Genomic DNA, 26,185 nt, shown 5'->3' on the forward strand with positions numbered 1-26,185 from the left:
TTATTCCACAATTTGTATTTGATCATAGTAGAAAAATAGAAATTTGGAACAAAATGTGAATAAAAGATTTAAAACAAACAATTAAACTCTACTGCAAGCTGCATGGGAGTACATGAAATATTTTTCTAAATACCTACATAATTTCTAGAAAAAATACATGTGTTTGAATGTTTACAAGTATCAGTAGGAATTACGTTACACCTATAAAGTATGCTTAAAAATAAAAGAATATTATCCTCTAACAAGGTGAAACCTAACAATGTAAAAGTCATATTACACAAATTACCTCCATTTTTCAGAATATACGTATTTTAACTATTACATTATAATGGCATCGTTAACGTCAAAGTAACATGCGGAATTAATATTTATTACATTATAAATTGTATTTTAAACACCATGACTATGTTAATTACTTTATTATGAATGTAAAATGACGTCTTGCTCTCAAATATTTTCACTTTCGATTACCAAAAACATAGCGGGTATTTAGTCCACTTTCTAGATGCCGCTCTTTCCTCTCTTATTTGAAGAAAGTGAAGGTTATACTTAATGGGAAGGTAGCAAAAGCTGCTCGGCATAATTTATTGTAACGGGTAACATTAATATCGGATTTGGAAATAAAGTAAAATATCGTTTTTGAGGTGAGATGAAGAAATATGAGTTAGTCATCATGATTTTAGTTTTTTAATATCCAAGTAAATGTTATCAATTATGTTATTCTATTTAACAGGAGAAATAATTTTCTTATAACTTTCTTCACATTTATTCAATAGTTTCAAGGTGTGCTATAGAATTTTATATTTCTTTACGATAAAATATTTGTTCAGTTTTTTTGAACTTAAATCAAATAAAGAGTTCAGGAAAGAGGGGAAAGCAAGTTGTATTGAATGTAAATTCGAGATACTCGTTGATAGCAGCGAATGAATTATAATTTACGTTTACCTTCGTCTATCAATAATCAAACTCACAAATTTTTAACAGCACCATCTTCGTGGTGACTTCATAATAACTCAAAATCTTAAAATACAATTTTGGAACTCTATGTTTGCTTTGGACATGAATTGAAACAATCCAATTTCAAATAAAAAGTAATCTTTTAAAAATGAATAAAATATTTTTTAATTTTTATTTTAATAATTTAATTATCAGATATATTAAATAGTTAGGTTAGGTCAGGTTAGGTAGATTATTGGACAGGTACATTAATTTAAAACTAATTTTATTGTCTGTCGTTTCTGATACTGCAAATTCCATCAATTATTTTTTGTAAAGTATAATGACAAATTCTCTTCAATACATCAGCACTTTTTATGTAAATTTTAATTTTACAATCTCTTCTTTATATCTGTTAATTATTATGAACACTGTTTTCTTTTTAATACTGTCAAATTTAATTACGTTTTTTATTTCAAACATGACTCAACAAACATGTATATTATTAATGGATAAATGTTTTTTTTTTGTTTGATCTCTATCTGCTTACGTCATTTAGAGTTAGAGGAGATAATTGTTAGATTAGGCAAGAGTTATTAATAGTACCTTTATTAACACAAAACATTTTTTTGTTTACTCTAACTTCAAGTTATAATAGTGATATAAATAATATAGAGAGTTATAGCAACTTTGTCATTATTCAATGACCTGAAAAATTTACATTTTATATAATTTATTATTTTAATTTCGATTTTATGATATTCATTTTTGAGATATCTTTATTACATAAGAGTTTGAGATCTATCCGAAAAAGTAAATGAGGGAAAAAATAATCCTACTGATATGTTATAATAAACTAATTATGTATCACCATACTTGTGAAATTTATGGGCAATTTTGAAATAATTTCTATATTAGATACAGACCCGTAATATTAATTTGTTTATTTCTTAAGCTAATTCTAGCATTAGTATTTCGGCATCAAATTTATTAACAAATTGCAAAATAAATAAAAACATTTTTTATATAACCAAAGAACAACGTAATAGTTTAACTGCAGTTAGTTTGCATAAGCTATATTTATAAGCACATCATTTATTTATTTAGATTAAAATTACTCAAAATTGTTTAAATAGATATATTATTATGTTAGAAAAAACTGATATTTTCAGTAGGCAAATCTACCACTATTTATAAAAATTTACTAAATTTTCCCTATTTTTATTTTATCTAAAATAACATATTTTTAATTTAGCTTAGAAATGCCTGTATAAAATACTTGCCTATTAGTTATTCTGAATATATTAACTTATTCTAACTAATTACAGTTATACTACTTATTTGCTGTATTATAGTACTCATATAAAAATTATTGTAAATTAAATATAATACAAAATTATTGTCACATAACAGTCCAGGTGTATAATTCTAAAATATGTCAACCACATTTAAATATACTTTTTACATTTAAATGTATATTTGAGTTTATATAAACGGATTCTTATGTTAATGTTAATATCTATGTTGCACTTATTTATCTTTTGTGTTTCGTAATACGTAATTTCCAATACATAAAATAACTGTGAGCTATGAAATTAACTAATTTTCAACTCACTAATGTAAGTCTGGGTCAATTTAACATGAAAAATTTGAACAGCATAATGACATTATTACTAAATATGTTAAATATAAATTATATAATAATTACACAAAACCTGGTATAATCTATTTCAAAACTAGATCCTCAAGTCAAGGATTTTTGTATATAAAAAATATACCAGTTGACCAGCATCACAAAACTGTGTTATACCATTTTCATATTCATAATTCATAAGGATCTTGTATCTGATAAGTACAGAATCCAGTTTTTATTAATTGTTTGGTGACTTTCAAATTCTGTTTGCTTTTATGAGTGACTGATTAGATAAAAATACGTTCTCAGAAAGTTGTAGTTCTTGGGAATAATATAGAGAAAGATGTCGTGTGTTAAGAAGTTTCGTATTATTTCAATTATCTCTGAAGTTGTTTAAAGTAGATTGACGAAAAATAGGAAAATAATGTAACTAATTAACGGGAATACTTCAGTATATTTCTATATAAACCTCTCAACTAGTAGTGGAGATTGGGAGGAGCCTTCTCTCAGAAAAACTACGCCCCTGTCATATTTTTAATAAAAAAGATTTCTTGGATTTTCCTCATAGAATATTTAATTTTTTTACTAATATTTCATTTTTAAGTAAATTTCTGATATTTCACGGTTTTTGAATAGTGAACTGTTCTAGTTATTTGAAAAGAGTGATATTAAATTGATAAGTAGATAAATTTATTTACCTGAGTAATTACTCAGTTTAGCAGTTCCATTTATTTTTTTTTGTTCCCATTGTAACTTTCAAGAATTTAAACTTATATGTACCAGATATGCATTTTATTTATGGTAAAGTAAATGGATATAGATAAAATTTATATCAAGAAACATTTCCAAATCGAAGAGTTCCAGACGCATGTTTAGTGAAATTCATTGGAGTCTCAGAAAATAGGTCGTATTCACGTCAGCCAAAGTAGAGCATCTCATTACTAGAACTGAGAGACTATATTAGTAGAGATTGAAAATAATCGCCAAACTAGCTCAAGAAAAATTGCACGTGATCTTCAAGTGATTAATACACTGATTTGGAAAATCGACTACTATATCCCTACGTTACAAATACTTCTTTCTGATGATTTTCCTCGCCGAATAGAATTATGCCGAAAGATGCAAAACATTTTAAACCAAAATCCTTACTTTTTAAGGCAGGTATTGTTTACAAATGATTGCAGTTTTCAGTATATCTGAGTAGGCATTGTGGGTAAATTCTTAATTGATCCCGCTTTTCTAACATTAAGACGTAATGGCGATACTTATAGACAATTACAAAATCAGATGAATGAATTCCTGGAAGATGTTCTAAATGCAGTCAGACAGAGAATGGTGTTTATGCACGACGGAGCACCAGCTCATTTTAATACAGTTGCCAGTAACTGGTTGAATGAAAATTTTGTCAACCGATGGATTGAACGAAATGGACCCTATCTTAGACATTTTGATCTCCTGACTTAAATCAACGTGATTTCTCTTTATCGGGCCATCCCAAATATATCTTTATGAAACAGTTAAAAAAAACGAGGCCAATTTAAGACATCAAATCATAAACGGATGTCAGCAAGTCAGATAAATGACAGAAATTTTTGAAAATACGAGTATATGCAACAGTGGTTGTGGCGAAGGTTCATCGCATGTGTGCCAATGGTGGACATTTTTAGTATCTTCTACAAACAAATTTTTTTGTTTTTTTCTAATAATTAAGATATTGTTAACTTGTACTGTTACTGTTAGGTAATTTTGGAATATTTTACTAATCTAGCTTATTTTAAAATTAACAGAAACACTTGCAGGCTGAAATTGCAGAAACACTGCACGTTAGAATGAAAATGCAGATACATTTTTTATTAGAAATATGATAATTAAATGCGCCTATTCTTTTTTTCTTAAAACCTAGTGGCGTAGTTTTTTTAAGGGTTTTAATAACAAAGCTCGAATCTTCATTAAAAGTTGGCAGATTTATATAGAAATATAAAGAATTATTCTCTTTGATAGTCAATCTACATCAATCAACGTCAGAGATAGTTGGAAAAAATGTGAAAATTTTCAAAAAATATAACGCTCTTTATCTTGAAAACCAGTAATTTTGGACTCATACTTTATTAAAGTTTTTGAGTCTAAAACGACCTAAAGAATATTTTTATTTTATGACATGGACTTAAAATACACCCTATATGCTTCTATATAATATCAAGATCTTATATAAATCGATGTTTCGAATTAATTGTTAAGAAAAAGTAAATGTACACATGGACCCTTATTAAATCTGTGTTTTTAGATCAGATTGCCCAATTGCCCTTATCAATAAAAATTATTTCTGTAACAAACGCACAATTCTTTATTAAAAAATTTTCTGATCAAATTACGCAAAAAAAATTGATTAAGTCTTTCACATTGCCCACCAAAGGTATTAATTAAAATATTTTTTCGAGCGATTACACATTATGTAATACAAATTTGTTACAGTCACTTAACAAATGCGCTTACATTACACAATATTTATTGTCTAGTCCATATCTGTTACGTAAAATATAAACCGAGATGACATAGATCCTAGAGCGTATTAAGCTTAAAATTTTTGCAATCCTAAATATCGTTGGCTCCGTATAGACAGTTTGTAGGTCTAGGTCCTTGGTTCAATGAGAACTTCTTCCCTACTCTTTGGTAAATTATTTTAAACTTCAACCGAAGCGCTGAAGTTTTTATTTAGTTGCAGACTGCTAGTTATATAACACGAATGTGTTTGTTAAACCGCACCTCAAATAATGTGCTAAAACAATACTGTGCTAGTGAATCTAACATCATTCATTGAAAACATTTACAGTTTGACAGTTTGAAAAGTGTAACACTGCAAAGAAAACAATAATATATAATAAATTTAATGTTTGTGTATGTGTAGGTATTTACAAACATCTGAGGACTAATCCAAACTAAGTAAAGCATAAGTATGATTACATTTGATGTAGCATTGTTGTTTAGCAATGACATATGGTTGAATTTATTTGTAATATTGTCGTTAAAAAAATGGATAAAGGTGGTGAAATTTTATATTTACAAATCTAGCAAAGATAACTAAGTTTTTATACCCTTTTCTGTAATTATTACGTAAATTAATTTGCAAACCTTTAATTTAAAGAATATTATTGTTATTTATTTATGAGAAAGTCACTGATTAACGCTGAAACTAAATTGTCCACAGGATGAATGTTCACTACATTTATTTGCTTTCTTTTAAAGGAAAAATTCTCCAAGCTACTTCATTCCAGCGTAAGAAATTCATCAAAACCCATTTCGCAAATATGAAATTAGTTTTTTTGTTGGTAATAGCATGTATTACATCTACGACCTCCAATTTTTCTTCAATAACACTTAAATTTCACTCTTCTTTTAGGTAATGCTTTACTAACGCTTATTGCAACTACTAATAGCTTCCTGTCTAAATAGTGTCCTTAATATTAATAGTAGTAGACTGAAATTAAACTAAGGATGGCATGGCTTAAAGAGGGAAAGTTGGAATTTGAAGAATTTACTCGAGTAACTTATATAAATTTAAATTGTACTTTATTGTTTCAGAAATTTTAACCTACTCTAGTCAATATGAAGTGCTACGTAAGTTTCGCGTGTTTTTTGAGTGCGTTGGTGTTCGTACATTCAGCTCCCCTTTACCCCGCAGGGGGTAGTTTGAGTGCCTCAACAAATCTCCAGGTCAGTGATTGATTTATGTTTTACTTTCAGGACAGCAAGCCTGAAAGGTTGTATTTAATTTTGGTTGTCTTTTTTGTTAGTGAGATAATGGAATTAATAAATACTATAAATTTGAATCAATAGATATACAGGGTAAGTCAGATTTAACATGGGACAAATAAGGTTCTTTTTATATCAACATTTTTCTAAAAATTCTCCATCTTCTAGGCGTTGAGTGATACATTATTTTTCCGCTGTTCACGAGAAAAAAATTGATTCAAACAGGAGCTTGTCTTGTGCTGTAACGAAAAATAAAAAATCAGGGAAACTGTGACAGAATACAAAAATCTGGCACCATTTTCATTCGTAATAAACTTTTTTTTATTAACTTTATTAAATTAAAATAAAAAATTACAGCTATTGCCCATGCCTTATGTATGTCGAAGATATTTGGATGATGAAGAGGAGAAGGACATTGTTAAAAACTCTATTTTCGAAAGTGCCTTCAGTTAAATCTGACTCACCTTTGTATATACAGTGTTTCTGAAATAAGTGTGTTCCTTGAAGAGAGTGATAAAGGACACGAAAATAAACAACTTTTATTAAGCCATCATAAAGCATCACGTTTAAAATTGAGAAAAATTTTTTCACATGAAGGCTTGAACAAATTTAAAGCAGTTCCTGGTGTCTCAGCCAGCTGTACCTTTGATATCGAAGCTGCCGCGCGCAGTGCGAAGGCGCTGATGGAGGTTTTGAAGGTGTAAATTTTGTATTTGAAAATGCTGACATTTATTCAAATCTTGTTTAAAAGTAACACAAGAAGTAAACGAATAAACAAATTACTTGCACACACGGGGCCGAAATTCATTGTTATTTAATGCCTGAACCCTTTGTACATGAAACCATTGCACGCCACACGATACTGTTAATTTTATACGCCAGATAAGTAATACTGCAACACACAACACACGTGCACAAGATGCACAGGGTTGGCTTACATTGGTAAATGTTCTTAATTAATTTTCTCGAAAACAGAAGCATTTATATCATCAATTGCTTAATAAAAGTTGCTCATATTTGTGCCCTCTATCACCCTTCTCCAGGAACGCAATTGTTTCGGAAACACCCTATATAGCATTGCATTTAACATTAAAACAAAATAAATTTTACAAGTATGACTTTCTCAATAGCATATGTTAAATATTTACAAGTGTACCTTACTATCTATTGTAAGTTGTGTATTTAACTTGTTTGTAGAAATTTAAGCGTGGATGAAAAAGTAGTAAAAATAAATTTATTATCTAATAGTTTATTTTTATTTGACGTTTTGTTCAGGAAATACATTTTACTGTAATTATTCACATATGACTTTTTCAGCCACTGAAGTTTCAACCATAGTTACTAACAGTAGTTACTGTATAATACTGTACATTTTTGTAACATTACATAAGCATACATTCACTTGTTCCATTTTACCTTGTCTTTTTTTTAAATTTTTAATAGTTCTATAACATACATGAAAATATTTCTTTGTTATATGTCGTGACAATAATATTTTTCAGTTCCGTTTAATTGTTTAACCATTTGCGGTTGAAATGGACTAATAAAACAAAATGTATATTTTCTGATACATAAAACTCCTGATTTTTCTAAATGACGCATTACCATATTTTCTTGTTTATGCACGAACAAGTTTATAGACTTTAGATATACGAATATAATTTAAAATGGCTATTCAAGAAGGCTATGTTATGATAATACTTATTAGTCGTTATGTAAACTTGCGTAAATAATAGAATATTAACATTCAGGGTCAATTTTGTCAATCTTTGTTGTGGTTTGAAATAGTTGCATGATTCATTTGATGAATACATATTATATTTTTAGTAAACTGTGGTTTACTTTATAATGTACAAGGACTTCACTTTGATAAGTTTTAATTTGTGTATTAACTTCTGTCAAGGTACGTTTTCCAGAAATTTTCCAGAAGTAATTACAGATTGCCACCCCTTTAAACATTATTATTAAGATGTTTATACAAGATATCATTTGAAATACTATTGTTGTATGTAAACAACATCTTTCGTACATTAAACTAAGTGCAATTTTCTGGTATGTGTTACAAGGCACCCATTAACAAAATAACAGGTTATATGACTCCGTTAAAACATAATTTTAATTGTAAAAGTAGTGGCAAATTGGTATCTTTGACAATTACTGTATGTAATGGAAGTTAAATTTTATTACCATGCTAATAAGTTTCTATCGGGATACCAGGTAATAAAATAAATTATTTTAAACAAAAAGCTTCATACCAACCAAAGTAGAATGCTTCAATTCCGACAAATATGTTACATTTCCTGAACCTTATCTGAGAAGTAAAAATTCAATAAATTTTACTTACCAGTAGCAGAGATTCGAGGAAGTCAGTACCACTGAAACCGCAAAATTTGAGTGCCAGTTAATATTTTGAAAATTAAATCAGTGGTATTTCTAATATAAAGAAAAAAACAATATTTTCTAAAAACGCTTTAACACACAATAGACTTTTTTAGTAGTAACGTCACATACACCAAATAATAGGCAACCCCCATAGTACACATTCTCATGAAGAATTTCTCAGTATTTTTACTAGATCGATTTTCGACTTTACGTAGGTACAAAAAAATGTCTTCTTCGTCATAACATAACTAAATATTGGGATATTCTGGAAATATTAGAAATATTTAAGAAGTTTCAGACCCCAAGTGACAAACTAGAAGAATTATAGAATTTATATATTTAAATTTATATAACAATATTGACGTTTATACTAATTAATAAATTAAAATTATATCAATGTTACTGAGCATGCGCATTAAAGATAATTACATGTACGCGAAGTAACCTCATTCAAGAAAAGTTGGGTTATGGTTAAGAGTACGTCTATAATAAACCACTTGAAAAAAAAAACACTCGATAAACACACTGACACAGCACAACACCAAGAAAAACAATAAAAATACTTAGTAGAACTAGAAAATACAAAATTAAACAAAACAAGAGAAAAATAAATTAATTTGAAGTTCTTCATTTTTATAATATCTATGTAAATAGTACACAAGGGTCAGATTCGGTCTGTACAATTTCAGCTATGACAATTTGTTGAGGGTTGCCTAAATATGTGACGTCACACTGAAAGAGTCTATTGAATAAATCTAAAATAATTCTAGTCTAATCCAAAATAACTCTAGCTGTTCTACAAAATAATTATGGGACTATTTTGTTATAAATTTGTTTCGAAATATGACGTAATGTGTACGCCCCATATCATATGGACTTTCTGCTTAAAATCATGTTCTGCACCTATACAGTAGGAAAATATGTTAGGTTTACTTAAAATATACTGCTAATTCTTAGAGATATGAACAATGTAGTTGTTACACTGTCTTTTGTTCAACTTTAGATAATTGCCATCGACATTAATTTATTATTGTCAATATTTTTATAATTCAATTAAGCACAAAATACATTTAATCATTGCATTTTAAAACGTTACAAACAAAAGATACCCGTCACCTTTTAGAATAGTGACGTTTTTGTTATTAACAAGAGAAATATCTTACATGATTTTTCTCTTTGTCATTCCTCTACTTTTCAGTTCGCTACATATTATGGTAATGTCGCCTTAATTCTACTGCAATTGCATTTCAGGTTTATCGAGCCTTGAATATTAATAATGTACTGAGAAATTGGATCAGCAATTAGTAAATTATATCCACAAGTATACATAATTTAAATAAAATCAACTTGCGCCTATCTATTATTAGCCATTATGCAACATTATTGTCGCAGAATTGAAATAAGTGGATAGATAATAAGGCTATTTGTTAATATGGTACGTTTCGTGCTTAATATAATATCTACCATTTTATGTTCGTTAATCTTATTAAGTTATTCATATAATACTTAATTTAGAATATTTACTAAACCAGAAGAGAATATTGTATGTTTAACTAAAGAAATATGTATAGGCCATTAAAACCTGAATTATAACATAAAAATTATGGAAAATGTTCTAAATAATTTTCCAAGTAAAGATAAAAGCTGTTCTCTTTTGCACAGGAAGGATTGAGTCACGAGAAAGGATCAGTAAAAGATATTTCAGAATATTCGAGTTGGTAATAAATATGACAATTGAATTATTCTGCAAAAAAATTATTTCATTTCATGAGATATAACAATAACAAGTAGCAATTAACTAAAATCCATTGATTTTAAATCAATACTTCTATGAGGTCTTGTTTTTTCCTGCTGCTGTTAAATCTTAGATAAATAAACTGTGATTACTGAAATCTCATTTGATATCAGTAACGTTAAAAATTATATTGTTTCCTTGATATTTCTTGCAGATTTTTCAGTTTGAGAACCTTTTGGAATTTAGAACAACTAGGATTTAACAATGAAATAAGAAAATGCAGTGAAACTTGTTTACCTTCCTGTAGTTCCGATTTGAAACTAATGAATTGTTGTTAACTAGCAGTTGTGAATCAGTTTCTGGCGTAATTTAACTTTTTCACAAAACATCTGAAACTTTGTATGTATTTGTGGTCAAACCTTCAAATTGCTGATATCCCTTATAGCAGTTTTACAATGGCAATTTATTCATCAATAAATTCACGAAGTTCTTCATGAATTAATTCAAGAATTTATTCATAAATTGTTTAGTTTTACACTACTACAGACTTCCTGAATTTCTTTGACACATAAATCAGTTCTACCAACAAATCAAAGTAGCAAATCAAATTTCATTTAAAAAAATGTCTTACCTTTCTACATATAGATATGTAATAATACAACAGCGGTACCGTTTTGACACTGTTTATAAATATTAGTTTTTGTAAGCAACATATTTGAAGCTGAAGATTTGTTGGGTTGGTACTTCTGAACATCACGAAGAAATTCACAGAAATTAGAACATGTTTTAATTCGTGAGGAACTTCATGAACAAATTTATGAAGATATTTGGCAGCAGATTTGGTCTTTCTTGCCTTTCTTCACGAAGCAACTTCATGAATAAATTCGCAATGTACCTAAAACAGCTATTAGTGAACTTTTAGTTATTCTTAAATTTTTTAAAAATCTGAATTTCCTTCTCTTACACATAAAGTCAAAAAGATAATAACATATTAAGAGTTTAAAAACAAAAGAGAAAGTTTTATAATGGATGACATTTTCTTGAGAAGCAAATTTTTATGATTTTATAATTTAATATCTTTTAAAACAAGTACGAGTACAAATTTGTTTTGTCTGTTAAAGCCAACTTTTAAAAGCAATTCTTAAAACACAGAAATATATTAATTACCTAATACTTCGTGGCTGAAGTTCGCACTGATCTCTGTCCGAAGTGATCACTGACTAAAATGAAAGAAACAAGCATGAGAAACTATGTATATCTTCATATTACCATAATCTAGGAAAACATTAAACTGGGTAATAAGTTTGAATTCAAGCATCTTGTACCAAAAGTGTTTAGTATTTGTGAGTTAGACATTCTTCATCATTCGTTTCATTTTAATATTTTTTTAACTTGCAATTTTGTCCTCGACTTTAATACGTCTTCATAAAAAGGCAGAAAATAAAGAATGTTAAGAGGCGTTCCAACATATATGTCTCAAGACTGCACAATCTCTTTGTGGAAAATGGCATTCCTCTGTGTTGTAAATAAACTACGTCTGCAGTTGTAAGCAGGAATTAATCGGCGGGTAATGTTTCCTTTCTAGCATGTAGAAGAACACTATTACTCAGTTCTTAAAGAAATGAATAAGTTTTCATGGGTTTTCCAAAGGAACGAGAAACTTTTTCCAAATTCAAAGACGAAAGTTAAGAAATCGTTATCTACAAAAAAAACCTTTGAATACCAGTGTTGAAACATTTCAAAACTTTATGTGTGCAATATTTAATTCCTTTAAGGATTAGCATATTCATAAAATAACCCACTTACACCTTTCAAAAACACTAAATTATGGTCAAAAATAATTTATTCAACGTTTCTTTCCATTGTGCAATAAAACAAATTATATATATTATTTTGATTATAAAAAAGTTATGCCAAAACATTTATTTAATTAAATTTAATTAAATTATATGTTTTTCAAACCGTGTATTTTTATAGTAGGTAAATTTAGCTTGTGTCATTACTGTTAAATTCAAACGTCTATAAATAATTGAACTAATTTTTTGTCTACAGTAATTAGAAATTTGCTCTCTCCTGTGATTAAAATATTTAAAATAATATAGAAAAGGGTGTCATGGGTCTCTTTGAATGTTTGCCACTGTTTTGAAAACTCGAATAATGTAATCGTTAAAAGAAATATCTTATATTCTTGTTTTCATCTTTGACAAAGTTGGATCACGTAAAAAACAGTTGTTACAAAGATACCTTTTTGTTTATTGTCTGTGAGGTTGAATAGCTTTTGCATACTTGAATGTCTGATGTTGAAGAACATTGCTTGACTAATTTGTTTGATTTATCTTAATTTAAGTGGAAACTTGTGAGAGCTAATATATATTTTTAAGTCCAATATACATATAAATCAATGAATTTTCACTACTCGAGAGAATTCAATAAAAATAACTCATCATAACGTAGACAAGCCAATTAATGACCCCCTAAGCATATTTGATGTTCTTTCTTGCATAATAGGATATATAGGTAAGGAAGATAATTTCTTTTGAAAATGCAGATAAATTAATTTCGAGAATAAATGATTTCTAATTTAAATTAATTTTTAAACGAAACATTGTTAATTTTCTTAATAATCTAAATGTCATCTAATGGGAAGTGTTGAATGGATTAGCGTCCAAGTAAAATAAAATATATTAAATACTGCAGGTAGATTTCTAGTTTTATAACATTGTAAGAAATATTTGAGATTTTTCAATTATAAAAGTCAATATTGATATCTTAAAATAACCAGTTTTTATTACTTTTATAATTTTTGAAATATAGTTCGAAAAAAGGTGAATATTTTCTGTATACATTCACCTGTGCTTAATTTTTTTTATTTATTAAAGGTTTTATTAAGAAATTAAACCAAAAAAATGCTTTAGAATAATATAAAGTAATACTGTAAAAGGTTTTTAGTAGTATTTTTTAAGAGGGATGTTTCCCAAAGTAATTCTAAACACATCAATTTATTATTCCAGTTCTGCCAAACGTTTAACATAAGAATAAAAAATATGCTGTTGATCAATTCAAAACAAATTTGAATATTTATTCAGTACAACAAAATATTTCGCGACTGAAAATCTATATGATTTATTAAATCAGTGTTAGGCATTTTTTTACTGTTAAAAAAAATACAACGTTCATTTTTAATGTCATCTGTAAATTGTAGAATATAATGGAATTCTTAAGTTGTTGTCAAATACAGAATATAAAAAAATAATATAATATATTAAATATGTTATTGATACCCAGGATTCAGAGACTAAATCTATACTAACCTTCCACTCATATCACATATGCTTCACTCAACTTTGGGTGCCCTCATCTGATTCTCAATTCTGGTATTCAAAAATGTGTGAAATGTGTGTGAGCATCAAACCACAAATTACTAGATAAGGGGACAGTTGGCTACTGAAATATTACCAAAAATATATCGTCAGTGGTAACCTAATGTCACAGTATTTCTTTATTTTGAATTTGAATAACACGTTGAAAATATATACATAATAAATTACATTTAAATAATAAATAATGAAAATCAAAAGGTGTAATTAATTATCTAGCTAAAAACGATCCTCATATAAACCATGATATCCCAAATAATAATAATAATATTTAGTTCATTTTCCCTGCTATGTACTTCATACAGAGTAGAATGAGTGGACAAACAATCGTTTATGAGGTATGTAACATAACTAATTTCTACAAAATAATTATAATTTATATATCGTTCATGTACAGAATATCCTTTACTGAATACCTGAACATAATTATTTGTAAAATATACAGCTAGAGTATTATGAAACCACAAAATTAATAAATTAGGAACATATAAGACATCACTAATATGTCATTAACATAACACTCGTTTGTGAGGGCGATTTGAGTGCGACGCATTGAAGTAGAATTGTTTATGAATACGAATAGTTTAGTATGAGATATGATCTATGAATTTGGGCCTTAATACCTAAATCAACGTTATATGAAGTCAACTAAATAATACGTAACTCACATAGGCTTAAAAAATGAGTATTAGAATGATAGGAAGTAATGTGGAATTCTGTTCCACATTGGAAAGTTATATATCATAAAATTATGTTATTCCTTATTAGCAGTTACTTTTTTTATTTGGAAAATAAGGAAGCTCCTACATTACCTACTATAGAGATCACGCTAATATAATTTTACACATTTTTACTTACGCTTCTAAAGAGAGACATTTATTTAAAACATCAACAGCTGAAGAATAAGAAGGCACGAACCAAAACTTTTGACATCAACTGATTGTTGCTTTAGAAGCCCTCATAAATCCATTGCATTGTAGAATAAAAAACAAATTGTATTACGCAATTACTATTTTTCTCTCAAATGTGGTATCCCTCAAGGTCCTGACTATTCCATAATACCGTTCTTTACTCTATGAGCAATTTATTGCTTATTTTCTATTCTAGACCTACGTAATACTTTTTCCACATTTTGTAGCGACATAAATATGTAATAAACCTGTCAGCTGGCCATAACAATATTTCCTTATTTTTGTCGTTAAATTCGTTGTTAATATTACCTTCAAAACTGCAGACATCCGTGTATAAGCATACTTATATAATATTCAGAAATAACTAATAACCGTGTCATTCCAGTGACTCGTTATATTCGAATTCTTTCCGACGCCACTTTCTCCTCACTTTCTTGCAACCTTGGACATCTGCTAACGTCTTCGCCATCCTTCGTCAGACTGGCTAAGCTCACGTTGCACCATAACCAGCTTGAGTTTGCATATATTTGCATTAGTGAAAATTTAAAATAAATTAAGCAATATCTATGGTAACAGGTTTTAGATAGGAATTATTAATTTGTATAAATAATTATACAGGTCTTACATTACATTTAATATACAGGGTGTTTGGAAAAGTTGGTACAAAATTTAAGGTGGTGAAAGTAGAGCCAAAGGTAGTAAAATGGCCCGCCAAAGGAGTCTTATCATTTGGATATTTTTTAAAATAACTTTCTTTCTGATTGAAATAATGGAATGAAAATTATAGGTAATAATCATACCATAAGGGTATTTAAGTATCTTAAGTTTCATCAAAATCGGTTATAAATATGAATAGTTTTCTAACTACCCTTAACAGAAAGTTTTCGAATTTTTTTTATTCCTTTGACATTTTTGAAAAAAGAGTCCCTACTTTTTTTTCGAATTCTACGTAGTTTAGTCAGAAATAATTGTTTTTAAATAATGTATGGCTCAGAACAGTAACTTTTTTAATGATTGTCACTTTCGCGTGCTATCATTTACATTCTTACGTTTCTTAGTTGTGATCTTCGTGCTTGACTCTGCACTTCATTCGATTTTTTTGCAACCATATGAACCCTCATGGTTTTACTAACCGTGAATATGCCGATATGCATTTTATTTATGGTTTCTGTAATGAAAATAGCCTGGCGGCTCAGAAAGAGTATCGGCAACGTTTCCCTGATAGAAGGCAACCTTCTGGAAGATTTCTTGGGAAAATTCATGCAAGAATGATGGAAATAGGAGCCCTAACTCCAAGATATCGTGAATGTGGTCGTCCAAGGAGGCGTAGGCATGATTTAGACGAAGTAATTTTAGGATTTTTTTACGTAATCCTACTGCGAGTGTAAGAAGAGCCTCTATTCATGATGGTTCATGGTTGTAAAAAATTAGAGTAAAATGCAGTCAAGCACAAGTTTTACAATTAAGAAGATAAAGAAACGGAAGAATTTAAACAATAGCACGCGATAATGATAATCATTAGTATCATTAGAACAAAACTGTCACCATGAAAGATGCCTAGAATGTGAAAATGTTAAAAAAAGTTACTGTTCTGATCCATATATTATTTAAAAAATCATTATTTCTGACTAAACTACGCAGAATTCGATAAAAAAGTAGGGACATTTTTTCTTCAAAAAAGTGTAACTCATTAAAAAATAATATTATTTGCTTGATAATTCAAAGAAATAAAAACAATTCGAAAAATTTCTGTTAAGGGTACCTAGTTAGAAAACTATCCTTATTTATAACCGATTTTGATGAAACTTAAGACCCTTATGGTATGATATTACCTACAATTTTCATTCCATTATCTTAATCAGAAAGAAAGACTCCTTTGAAGGACCATATCTCAGTAACGGTGATCCGGAGGTCCAATGTTTATAGCAACTTTTTTTACAACTTTTGGTTTTACCTTCACCTCCTTAAATTTTGTACCAATTTTTCCAAACACCCTGTACTTATATTATACAGAGTGTAACAACGATGTTGCATCAGTCTTCTAGGACAAATTCCTCTCATTAAAATAAATAAAAAATCAAAAGTAAAATTGTTCCTAAACGACACCTAAACCTCTATGATCCTTCAAGGATTCGAAATGAAACACAGTTTTTCATCATGCAGTATCCTCACAACAAACTAATCAAAGATGTCGAAATTCTCCAACAAATAGCAGAATTCCGCAGTCGCACGTTGTTCCAATTTTTCCAAAATCCAAAATTCACGAACAAGAGAGAGGAGGCCTAATAAAAATAATTGTCACGTGGCACTACGACTCACTTCCCTGCAAGAAGCATCCAGCGGCACAAGCATATACTACGGCGGACTTGCACACCAGAAAACAATTCGAGTAACTTTTCCGGTAACTTCGTTAAGCAAAAATTACTGCTGATTGTTTTGTTGTCTTATATCAGGGAACACATTTTGCTTCAAAAGTTTGTCTAAACATGTGTTTAAAATATTAATTTTTTCAGAATATTCAATTCCATCTTTACTGATGAGTTTCTCATGGCGGTTTAACTGACTCGTATACATTTATGTCGTCATTAAGAATATTTTTATTAAAAAAAGTAGAATTAAACTTTCTAAGGCTAAAGAAGTCAAGTTTTTTTGTCAATGATTTTACGAGTAGTATTTTTGGAAGAAACCTTTAACATAAGACGTTTCTGCAGCGTCTGAGTAACTGTCAAATATTTAAATGCATTTTCTTATGGGTTACTGGAATTTTATTGGAATTACTTCACATCAGTGTTACAGTGGCTGTAAATCAAGGTTGTAATTGACATTTAGGATTTTTTCAAAGATAATCTCAAATCTGTGAAACAAGATTCTCTGCGACGTCAACGTTGACAATTGGAACCATTTAGACTTCTAAAGATGACACTGATCATAGTTACTGTATAAACGGTAGAGCTTGTCAGTCCAATATTATACTTGGCATTGATTTTTCGAAAACTATGACAGGTCCTGCTAGAGAATTTCTTCAAGTTTTCAAAATTGCCCTTGGATTTAATGTGCAATAATTTCATGCAGATATATCGATGATTAAATTCAAAAGTGTTATTTTTCATTCAACCATCGGTATCTCGGCAACCAATAACCGCACAGAGACCTTTCAAAAATCAAATTGAAGCGGAATAAATATCTAAACTATCTGATTGATAGAATTCGAAAAAACTGTCCAATGTCCATAGACAGTCCTAAAAAAATTAGAAAATTTTTTCTCGAGGTATTTGATTGCTCGATAATCGTAGCTCAAAAAATTATTTGTCTAAAGATCTCGATACGACCATTTTTCACTGTGATACAGCCTTTCCAAAATCACTAAAATATTATGAAAATGTTCCGTTCCTTTAATTCTTTCCAATAGTGTAGATACAGTAATATCTACATATAATAACATTATCTTTCATGATCTTAAATAGAGCTATTAAGAAATATTATATTTATTGTATTCATACTTTCACTTTAATAATTTAATTGAACCGTTTAATTATTGTAATAATTATTATATGTTTATAACCAATTATAAAATTTCTTGTAATTTTTCTATACTATACAATTGTATAACGCAAAGAAATATTTTCATTTTTGTTTTCCTAACACTTTTATAAGTTATTCTCGAATATATAGACTGCTGTTGTGTTATGTAGAATTTATAATCATGTTCATTTAGATCTAAGTAAATTTTGTTCTAATAAGTATAATTAGAGTATAGTGTAATAATACTTACGTATGTAACTATGTAGATCTGTAATTCGTGTTCAGTATAACATTACTAACAAAGTAGTACATGTCTAGATTGGAAAACAGCGTAACATACATATAGTTGGCCTTAAAATATATTTTTTAATATTTTTTCAGTCAAAATTTATATTGATGGTTATATATATACACACCGTCCTTTTCAATTATTTATGCTTTATTACTGTCTATTAACTGAATATTTATGTAGGTATCTGTTAAAATGTTGAGTAGATATAATTTATTTAACAATTATTAGATACATATAGTATTGTTACTAGTTTTAATAACAACTTTAATTATAAATTTGTTTTATTGTTATTGTTTTATATTCATGTTTGTATTTAAACAGCTAGGAGGAACCAGTTCAAACGCTAGTGGAGGGGGCATAGGTGGTTTAACGAATATATTATCTACTATTGATTTGCCGGGTCTGTTGAGAGGAGTGAACAGTTTTGTTAAATTAGTTGGAGTTTTCTGTCCACCTTTGTCACAGGTAATTATCAACTTGCCAGAAATACTTGCTGTTCTAGTCTGGCTTAGGCATTTGTTTGAATGGGTTTTATTTGTTACAACTTTTTTCATTTTAATAGAAGGTTGGTCTAAATGTATTTCGATCAAGTAAGCCCTAAGTAGTATATGTCAAATTTACAATTTATACAATCCAGTCTGCTGAAACTTGTTAAATAAGTGTTTTTGAATTTTCTAATGTATTGACTTTTTCATCAATTATTTACAGTAGGTGAAATAATAACTATTTTTTATTAGGGTGCAATATTATTTGAATTTACTTAACATTTTATACAACTCAAGATGTGTTCAGTCAGCAAATTTATTATCATCTTTAAGTTTTTGCTATAAAATCACTCAGGGATTATTTCCTTCATTTTATTTCATTAATGTTACTTCCTTAAAGTAACCGGAAGTAAGCATGTGCATGATTGTATGGTGCCAATATAAAAAAGAAAAAATTACTACAAACTATAGGCTTTTTATTTTGTTTTTGTCACAAATTCTTAAGCATCTGTATAAATAATATTTAACGACAATTTTATTTCCTTAAATTTAAAAATAAGTAAAAATTTGTTGAGGATTAATTTTTAACTGAATGCACCCTTAATTAATTATATTTCATAACAGGAATTTTGTTTGTATTAACCGTATCTTACATTGACAAGATTATTACAAAATTCTTATTTTTTCGTAATTTTTTAACAATTTGCACCATGTTACTGACATTAAAATAATGTCAGTCATTAACCTTAATATAGCACGTGCTTGTCGAATAAAACATAACGAAGTAAAAGTCATGTTGAGGTAATTTCCAACTTAATAGGTTTCGCTTGCATAGCGTAATAAGACACCAATCGCGATATACGTATACTTACTACAATTAAAAAAAAACTTTTACAGAAGCTATGATTGTGAACCAAATTACCGTTTTTAATGCGTTCTACAGTTAACTTTTTCTGACAATAAAAAGTGTTTGTCATAGTATGACCACCATTCTGTTAACTGTTCTACTATAAATCTGATAAAAAAACTGCAACCTTTGTTTAAATAAATTCTTCACAGTTTCCAGTTAATTGTTTAGGATGTTTCTATTTTGGAATCATTTTTAAAGAAAAATAATTGAATACTGATTCACTTTACCTAACAACAAAGTACGAACTTATTGGGAACTGCTGAAGATGAGAAGGAATGACACATATAATACATCACATGATACACACAGTAAATGTTCGACGTTACCATCCCTTTTATTAACATACAAACAAGCCCATATTAATTACTCACACACATTTACAAAAATATCCTGCAGTTGTCGCGATGCATCTTCAGTCCAGAGTAATTATCAACTTATTCTGTTATAAAGCACTTGCTTACCAATCTTATATCTTAATATAGTGTTACACTACTAGAGTAATAAGATAGGGATCCATTTTATATAAATATTACATTTCACTTACGTCGAAAGGTGCTTCGTTCCCCAACAGCAAATATTACCAGCACGTGGTACATGGTGAAACAGAAAACCATTCGCATACGTTCATTTTGTAGCTACAGCGTTTTGTCTACGTTCACCGGATATCAATCGCACACACCGTAATCGTACTTACTCGCTAAAATGCAGCAATTATACTCGCGACTATTTACCTCTTTTTATGTAGTATGTAAGTTGGGAACGACTCCAGAGGTTCCCAATAAGTTTAAACTTTATTAGAAACTTCAATTTTATAAACAGTCTGTATATGTTCGACATCAATTATTCTGTGTAGTTGTTTAACCAACACTTTTTATTTATTTACAAGACGCCTCAGAGCAATTGATATTTTCCTTTTTTTAATAGCTCAGGCAGAAGAAAGTGAAGATATTTAAAACTAAAATTTTAATCTTAATATAAAAATTTAGATTGTAAACATAATCTGACAGAAACATCAATTATAACTTTTTATTTGATTATATTACCCATCGTCAATTCACCCATCGTCAACTGACCCATTTTAACCCAACTTGCTGTGTTTAAAAGTAATAGTAAAATTATCAAGAACTAGCGCAATACAATTATTCTAAAACGTAAAAATGGTGCAGTTTTGCACCGAATATATCCTGTTTACACATTTTAAACACCAATTCACTTATAGGTCCTGGACAATGTAATACAAAACGTCACTAGCACAGCCTTTAGAGTATTTGGTTCAGCAATCCTTCGGAGCGGCGGCCTTGGAGGTGGAAGTAGCGGGGGAGGAGGACAACGTGTCAATGTAGTGCTTCCAACGTACCCACCAGACGAAGACGAAGACGAAAATGACGATACCAGCGACGATGATTCTTCTGACACTTTCAACGCCGAATTATTGGGCAGAAGCGGAGGTCAAAGCACCACTGAAGCTGAGAAGAATTCTGAACCTCTAGTTTTAAGTAGAGGAAGTAGTTCTGATTCCGAGACCACCACAACCTCAAATTTAGAAGATGCAGGCGATTTAGACGGTGCAACTACACCAAAAAGTGATAATACTGACGAGACCGATAAACCAACCACACTGTACACTGTGAGATTTACTAAATTTGACTAGAATTTGCGGGTAGAATTTGTGTGTATCTTGCTTTAATACTCGCAAGAGAAAATTGTGTACAATTTAAAAGTGATTAATTACAGTAAATTATCCTGCATACATCATTTAAAAACGTTGCATTTTTTCATTATTCTAACATTTCCCATCTTTCATTTTCATGGTCTGATATTTATTTTCTATTTAAGTCAGAGAAACAATATTACTTTTATTATATTCAACCAAAATTGTCAATCGTCAATTGTTCTTCTTCATTTTATTGTTTTTTAACATTTGACGAAAAAATATCAACAATATTTTCGCTTTGAAGATTTAAAGAAACTGAAGACATATTCTTACAGATTTTGTACATATGTCAGATAAAAAACTAATAAAAATAATCACTTTTAAGAGTACCCACTCTAAGTTTTTAACAAACATAACACTCTGCATCTACATACAAGATATCTCGTCTGTATACCAACGAGACCCATCTAGGTTTCTTGAGAAAATGGAGACCCTACAGTCCTCTTTTGTATACAAAGGGACATTTTCCCGTAGTGTTAGTTTCTACATCTCGTTTGGACTTAACGAAGACGTAACTTAATGTTAGCTTCAATATGTAGTTACCCATAAAAATTGTGCAAATTTGAAGATGAGCTGAATCTTTGCACCATTATTTCTGGGTAACTTTTAACATAAGTTATTAACAACTTCTTCTATACTCTGTAAAACTATTAATATTTTTTGCTTTCCTGTTATGTAATTGGCATGTTTACATCGTTTTATAACTATGTGTGAATCATATCCTTAACCAAAACATTAGCACTACACAAATCTTAAATATAATAAACAATTCGCTCTATTTTACTTTATAAACACAACAAGGAAAAGGTAAAAATTGTTGCCTTTTAATAATCAAAATATCATCTAACATCAGCAGATTTCTTTAGGAGAATGTAGACAGTGTTTTGGTTAAGATTACGCAAGAACCAGAAACTGATCCATATCTTTTGTTACAGTCACCTGCCAACGAGGACAGCAACTTGATTGCTAAACGACATGTGAGGGTGCCAAGAGAGGCGGAAGACGACCAAGACGGAGCTGAATCGGCGCCGGAACCAGCAGATGATCTGTCAAACGTTGACGATCAAGACAGGAACAAGAGATACCTACCTTTCGGCGGTAGCGTAGAAGGCCACGCCTCAGGTGGCTCTGGAAATTTCTTGTTTGATATCATCAGGGTAAGCAATGAAGAGAAAGTTTCCGCGTTGAGTCTGTAGTGCATAAAATTTAAAACGGCGCGCCGATAGAAATTTCCGATTCAATTTGGAATTGTGTTCTAAATAAAAGTATAAATTATTGTAGTAATATCTCGAAAAAATTCTTCTGTGTGGAATTAAATAAAAAACTTACTAGTCGTAGTAGATATATTTTTATCTACAATTTATATTATCTCTTTTATACATATTTTATAATAATTGTACAAATAGTTTTCTACGTAATGTGCTTTATTATACACGTAAGTAAAGCTTGAACTCAATAAATATATTTTAAATTGTCAATTAAAATCCTTTTCATTGGCGGTTAGAATATAAAATTTATGTACCGTTATTGATAATTATCACTGCAAATTATAAAGTTTTCTTACCTTACCACAGCGCCACATATTCCATATTCCATTTATTTATGTAAATGAAGCAGAGAGAACGGTATGTAAATTGAGTCGTTTATGTAAAATGTTAGTTAAAGGACATATAATTGTCTGAAGCAAAATCTGTAACATTTGTCATTACCTTGTGTACCTAGTTGTTAAACTTGTCAACGTCATACATTCATGAAATTTTATGTCATCACCATTATTGTATTATTGTTAATAAACACAAGTGCTTGAAGCTTATATTATTTATTACGCACACAAACCTTATGTTCATATGTTTATTTCTAAATACTGTAATTCAATGATCTGTAGCTGTAATAGAATACTTTCCTTCCACTGTAAAGAAAATTGAGGAATTAGTTAATACAAACAGGTAACTTTATTCTATTTTTAATTTGAAGCTTCATTGTACGTGTATGACGTCAGTAACCGGAACATTGGGAAAATCTCTAAATCTCTGTTAGCACACTGATAGGGCGGTATGAATCTAATGATATTTGAAGGAAATGGTAGGTAGAATAATCATTACGAGACTGAGTGGTTTTTCACATATTAGATGATTTTTTATGATTTTATTATTCAACCTATTTTCACCTTGTGGTGTAGCTAAAAAGTTAGTCAAGTCATTATTAAGAATGAAAAAAGAATTGTTGAAAACTGTAATAAGAAATAATCTTTAATATTCCAAAATATATTATATCTCATGAAATGATTAATAAGCGGGGATACGAAGTAGAAAATTATCCTTACTTGAAAAACCACTTTCACGTAAATAATGTTACCTAACCTCAAATTACACCATCGTTGGGGAAATTCATGTTTATGTGGATCAGAACACATCAAATTAATTAAATAAATCAGTAATACGGCACCGAGTGGTCAAGACACCATTCGGTGACGGAAAGCTAGCGTAAGTTCCAGTTTTAAGTAAAACTGAAAGTATATTGGCCTGAAGTAGTTGTGAAATACATCAGTAAGTTTGTTAATATAAAGCTAGTCATACAGGAGAGAGTATCCATACACGTTTCTGCTATCTAACATGCAATTAAGAATTTATCTTTATTATTATTAAGCATGAGCAATAGATTAAAGTTGATGTAATAGTTAAACAACTTAATATTTTCAAATTATAGCCAATTTTCAATAAGAACAATAAATACAATTCGAATACTGTTAGAAACAAATAAATACTGTTTAGATAAAATTTTATGACGAATGGACGTTGTAAATTTTGTAGCGAATTAGTAAAAAAAAAACATCATCATCATCATTTAAATATTAATGGAAATATTTTTCGTACACTTCCCGACAAAATTTGTGACTTGTGAAAAACTGAGAAATATAAAAATTTGTCGTAATCTATTTAATATAGATGGTTACATTTTTAAATTGTTCAGGTACATATCTTTCTTATTTTAAGAGATACAGAAATAGTTAAATAGGCAAAAATGCAGAATTTTATGCCAATCATGGATTTGTTTTTAAATTTAGAAAATTCAGAATAGCTCCGAAGATATTCGAATGAAACCGATTTATATTATTTCTTTCGTATTTCCCTTGTTTTTCAAAATTTTATGACAAAAATGTGTAGGTAGTCTGATATAAAATGATGAGAGGAATCGATTTTTGTCAGTATTAACGTATATCTCTAAAAATTTGTGTTGAACGGTAGTTAACGTTTGTTTTTGTTATGGACGCCATATTAAATGGTGGCCTTATTAGAAGAAAAATGAAATACTTTTTATATTAATGTTTAATTTGTAATTTATGGGGGTTTTATAAATAAATAACCAAGATATTGAATATAATTATAATTTTAATAAAAAAAAGTCAAGTAGTCATTTGAAACATTTGAATTGTTTCTTATTTTTAATACTTTTTATCACAGCAACCTTTATTTACATAACAATAACAAGGGCAACGAAAAAACAGCACAGATAAAGCAAAACGAAATTAAATGGTAAATTTAAATTTTATCACTAATGTTCGAATTACTATTTATACACTACTGCACTCGTTCATAAACGCTCTGAGTAGCAGATTGAGTTATGTCAGGAATAGAAATTTTTATTCTCAATTATTCTTCATTGTCGTAGCGCCTTGTGTATTTGCTAATCCTTATCATAACCATAAAAGAAAAAGTCCGTAATGGTCAAATCAGGACTTCTCGGTGGCCAAGTAACTGGACAACCAAGTAATGGTACATCTTAATGCAAAAATTATACTATCGAAAACTAATTCAGAATTTATCATGAACAATAAAAGAGGAAAATAATTATTCTCATACTTTTATATTCTTTATAACTAGATTCCCACACTAGATATTAACAAACATTCTCACGCTTCACTACAAGCTTTGCTTTTAGACTTTAAGCTTCGTATTTAGAGCTAGACGCCAAATATTCACGTTTTATTATACAACGCAGATAAACGTCGTCACTGAACATTTAATCACATATTATCGGCGTATTTAGTCATGCGGTGTGTGATAAGCCTTACACACGACGTGGTCAGTGCAGAGTTAAAGAATTTAGACGGCTTTCACCGCCTATGCTCCAATATTAAGCCAGTTAATCTACTTGAAATTCATTATTTTAAAACCCACTTTTGGTTACGTTAATTTCTACACTCCAAATTATACGGCCATTACTCTATTGCTTATTCATTCAAATCAAGACCCTTTTTACGTCGAGCATTTCCACATAGAAAAAACATAAACATGTTGAGAAAACGTTACATTCCTTATTTATTTCCATCAAAATATTGCTTCTTTCAAAATGGCAGACAACATAACATACTCCATGAATAAATTACTAAAAAACTAATCTACATATAACTAAACATTTAACATATGTTGTAACCACATTTTGAAACTTTAGTGTTAATATAATCCAAAATTACGTAACTGGTAATAATGTGCTCTTGGGAATTTTTAATTGAAGATTTTCTGACAAAAATTTTGATT

The 26,185-nt window shown here is 29.2% G+C and overlaps 1 protein-coding gene across 4 annotated transcripts in view; it reads left to right on the top strand.

Annotated features, from left to right (window-relative positions):
- LOC108903663 overlaps nt 1–26,185 on the top strand; it is a 68,183-nt gene that overhangs the window by 29,132 nt on the left and 12,866 nt on the right. For 2 of the 4 annotated variants that reach the window (XM_018705914.2, XM_018705913.2), the window contains exons 2-5: nt 6,149–6,280; nt 18,860–19,003; nt 21,153–21,560; nt 22,583–22,804. In XM_018705914.2, coding sequence (XP_018561430.1) covers nt 6,173–6,280; nt 18,860–19,003; nt 21,153–21,560; nt 22,583–22,804 — 882 coding nt within the window. In that variant the 5' untranslated portion in view covers nt 6,149–6,172. Of the gene's footprint in view, nt 1–5,315; nt 5,521–6,148; nt 6,281–18,859; nt 19,004–21,152; nt 21,561–22,582; nt 22,805–26,185 lie in introns of those variants that run through there. The other 2 variants (XM_018705911.2, XM_018705912.2) reach the window with 2 other exon arrangements.

The sequence above is a fragment of the Anoplophora glabripennis genome, unplaced genomic scaffold (assembly GCF_000390285.2).
Source record: "Anoplophora glabripennis isolate ALB-LARVAE unplaced genomic scaffold, Agla_2.0 scaffold56, whole genome shotgun sequence".
NCBI lineage: Eukaryota > Metazoa > Arthropoda > Insecta > Coleoptera > Cerambycidae > Anoplophora > Anoplophora glabripennis.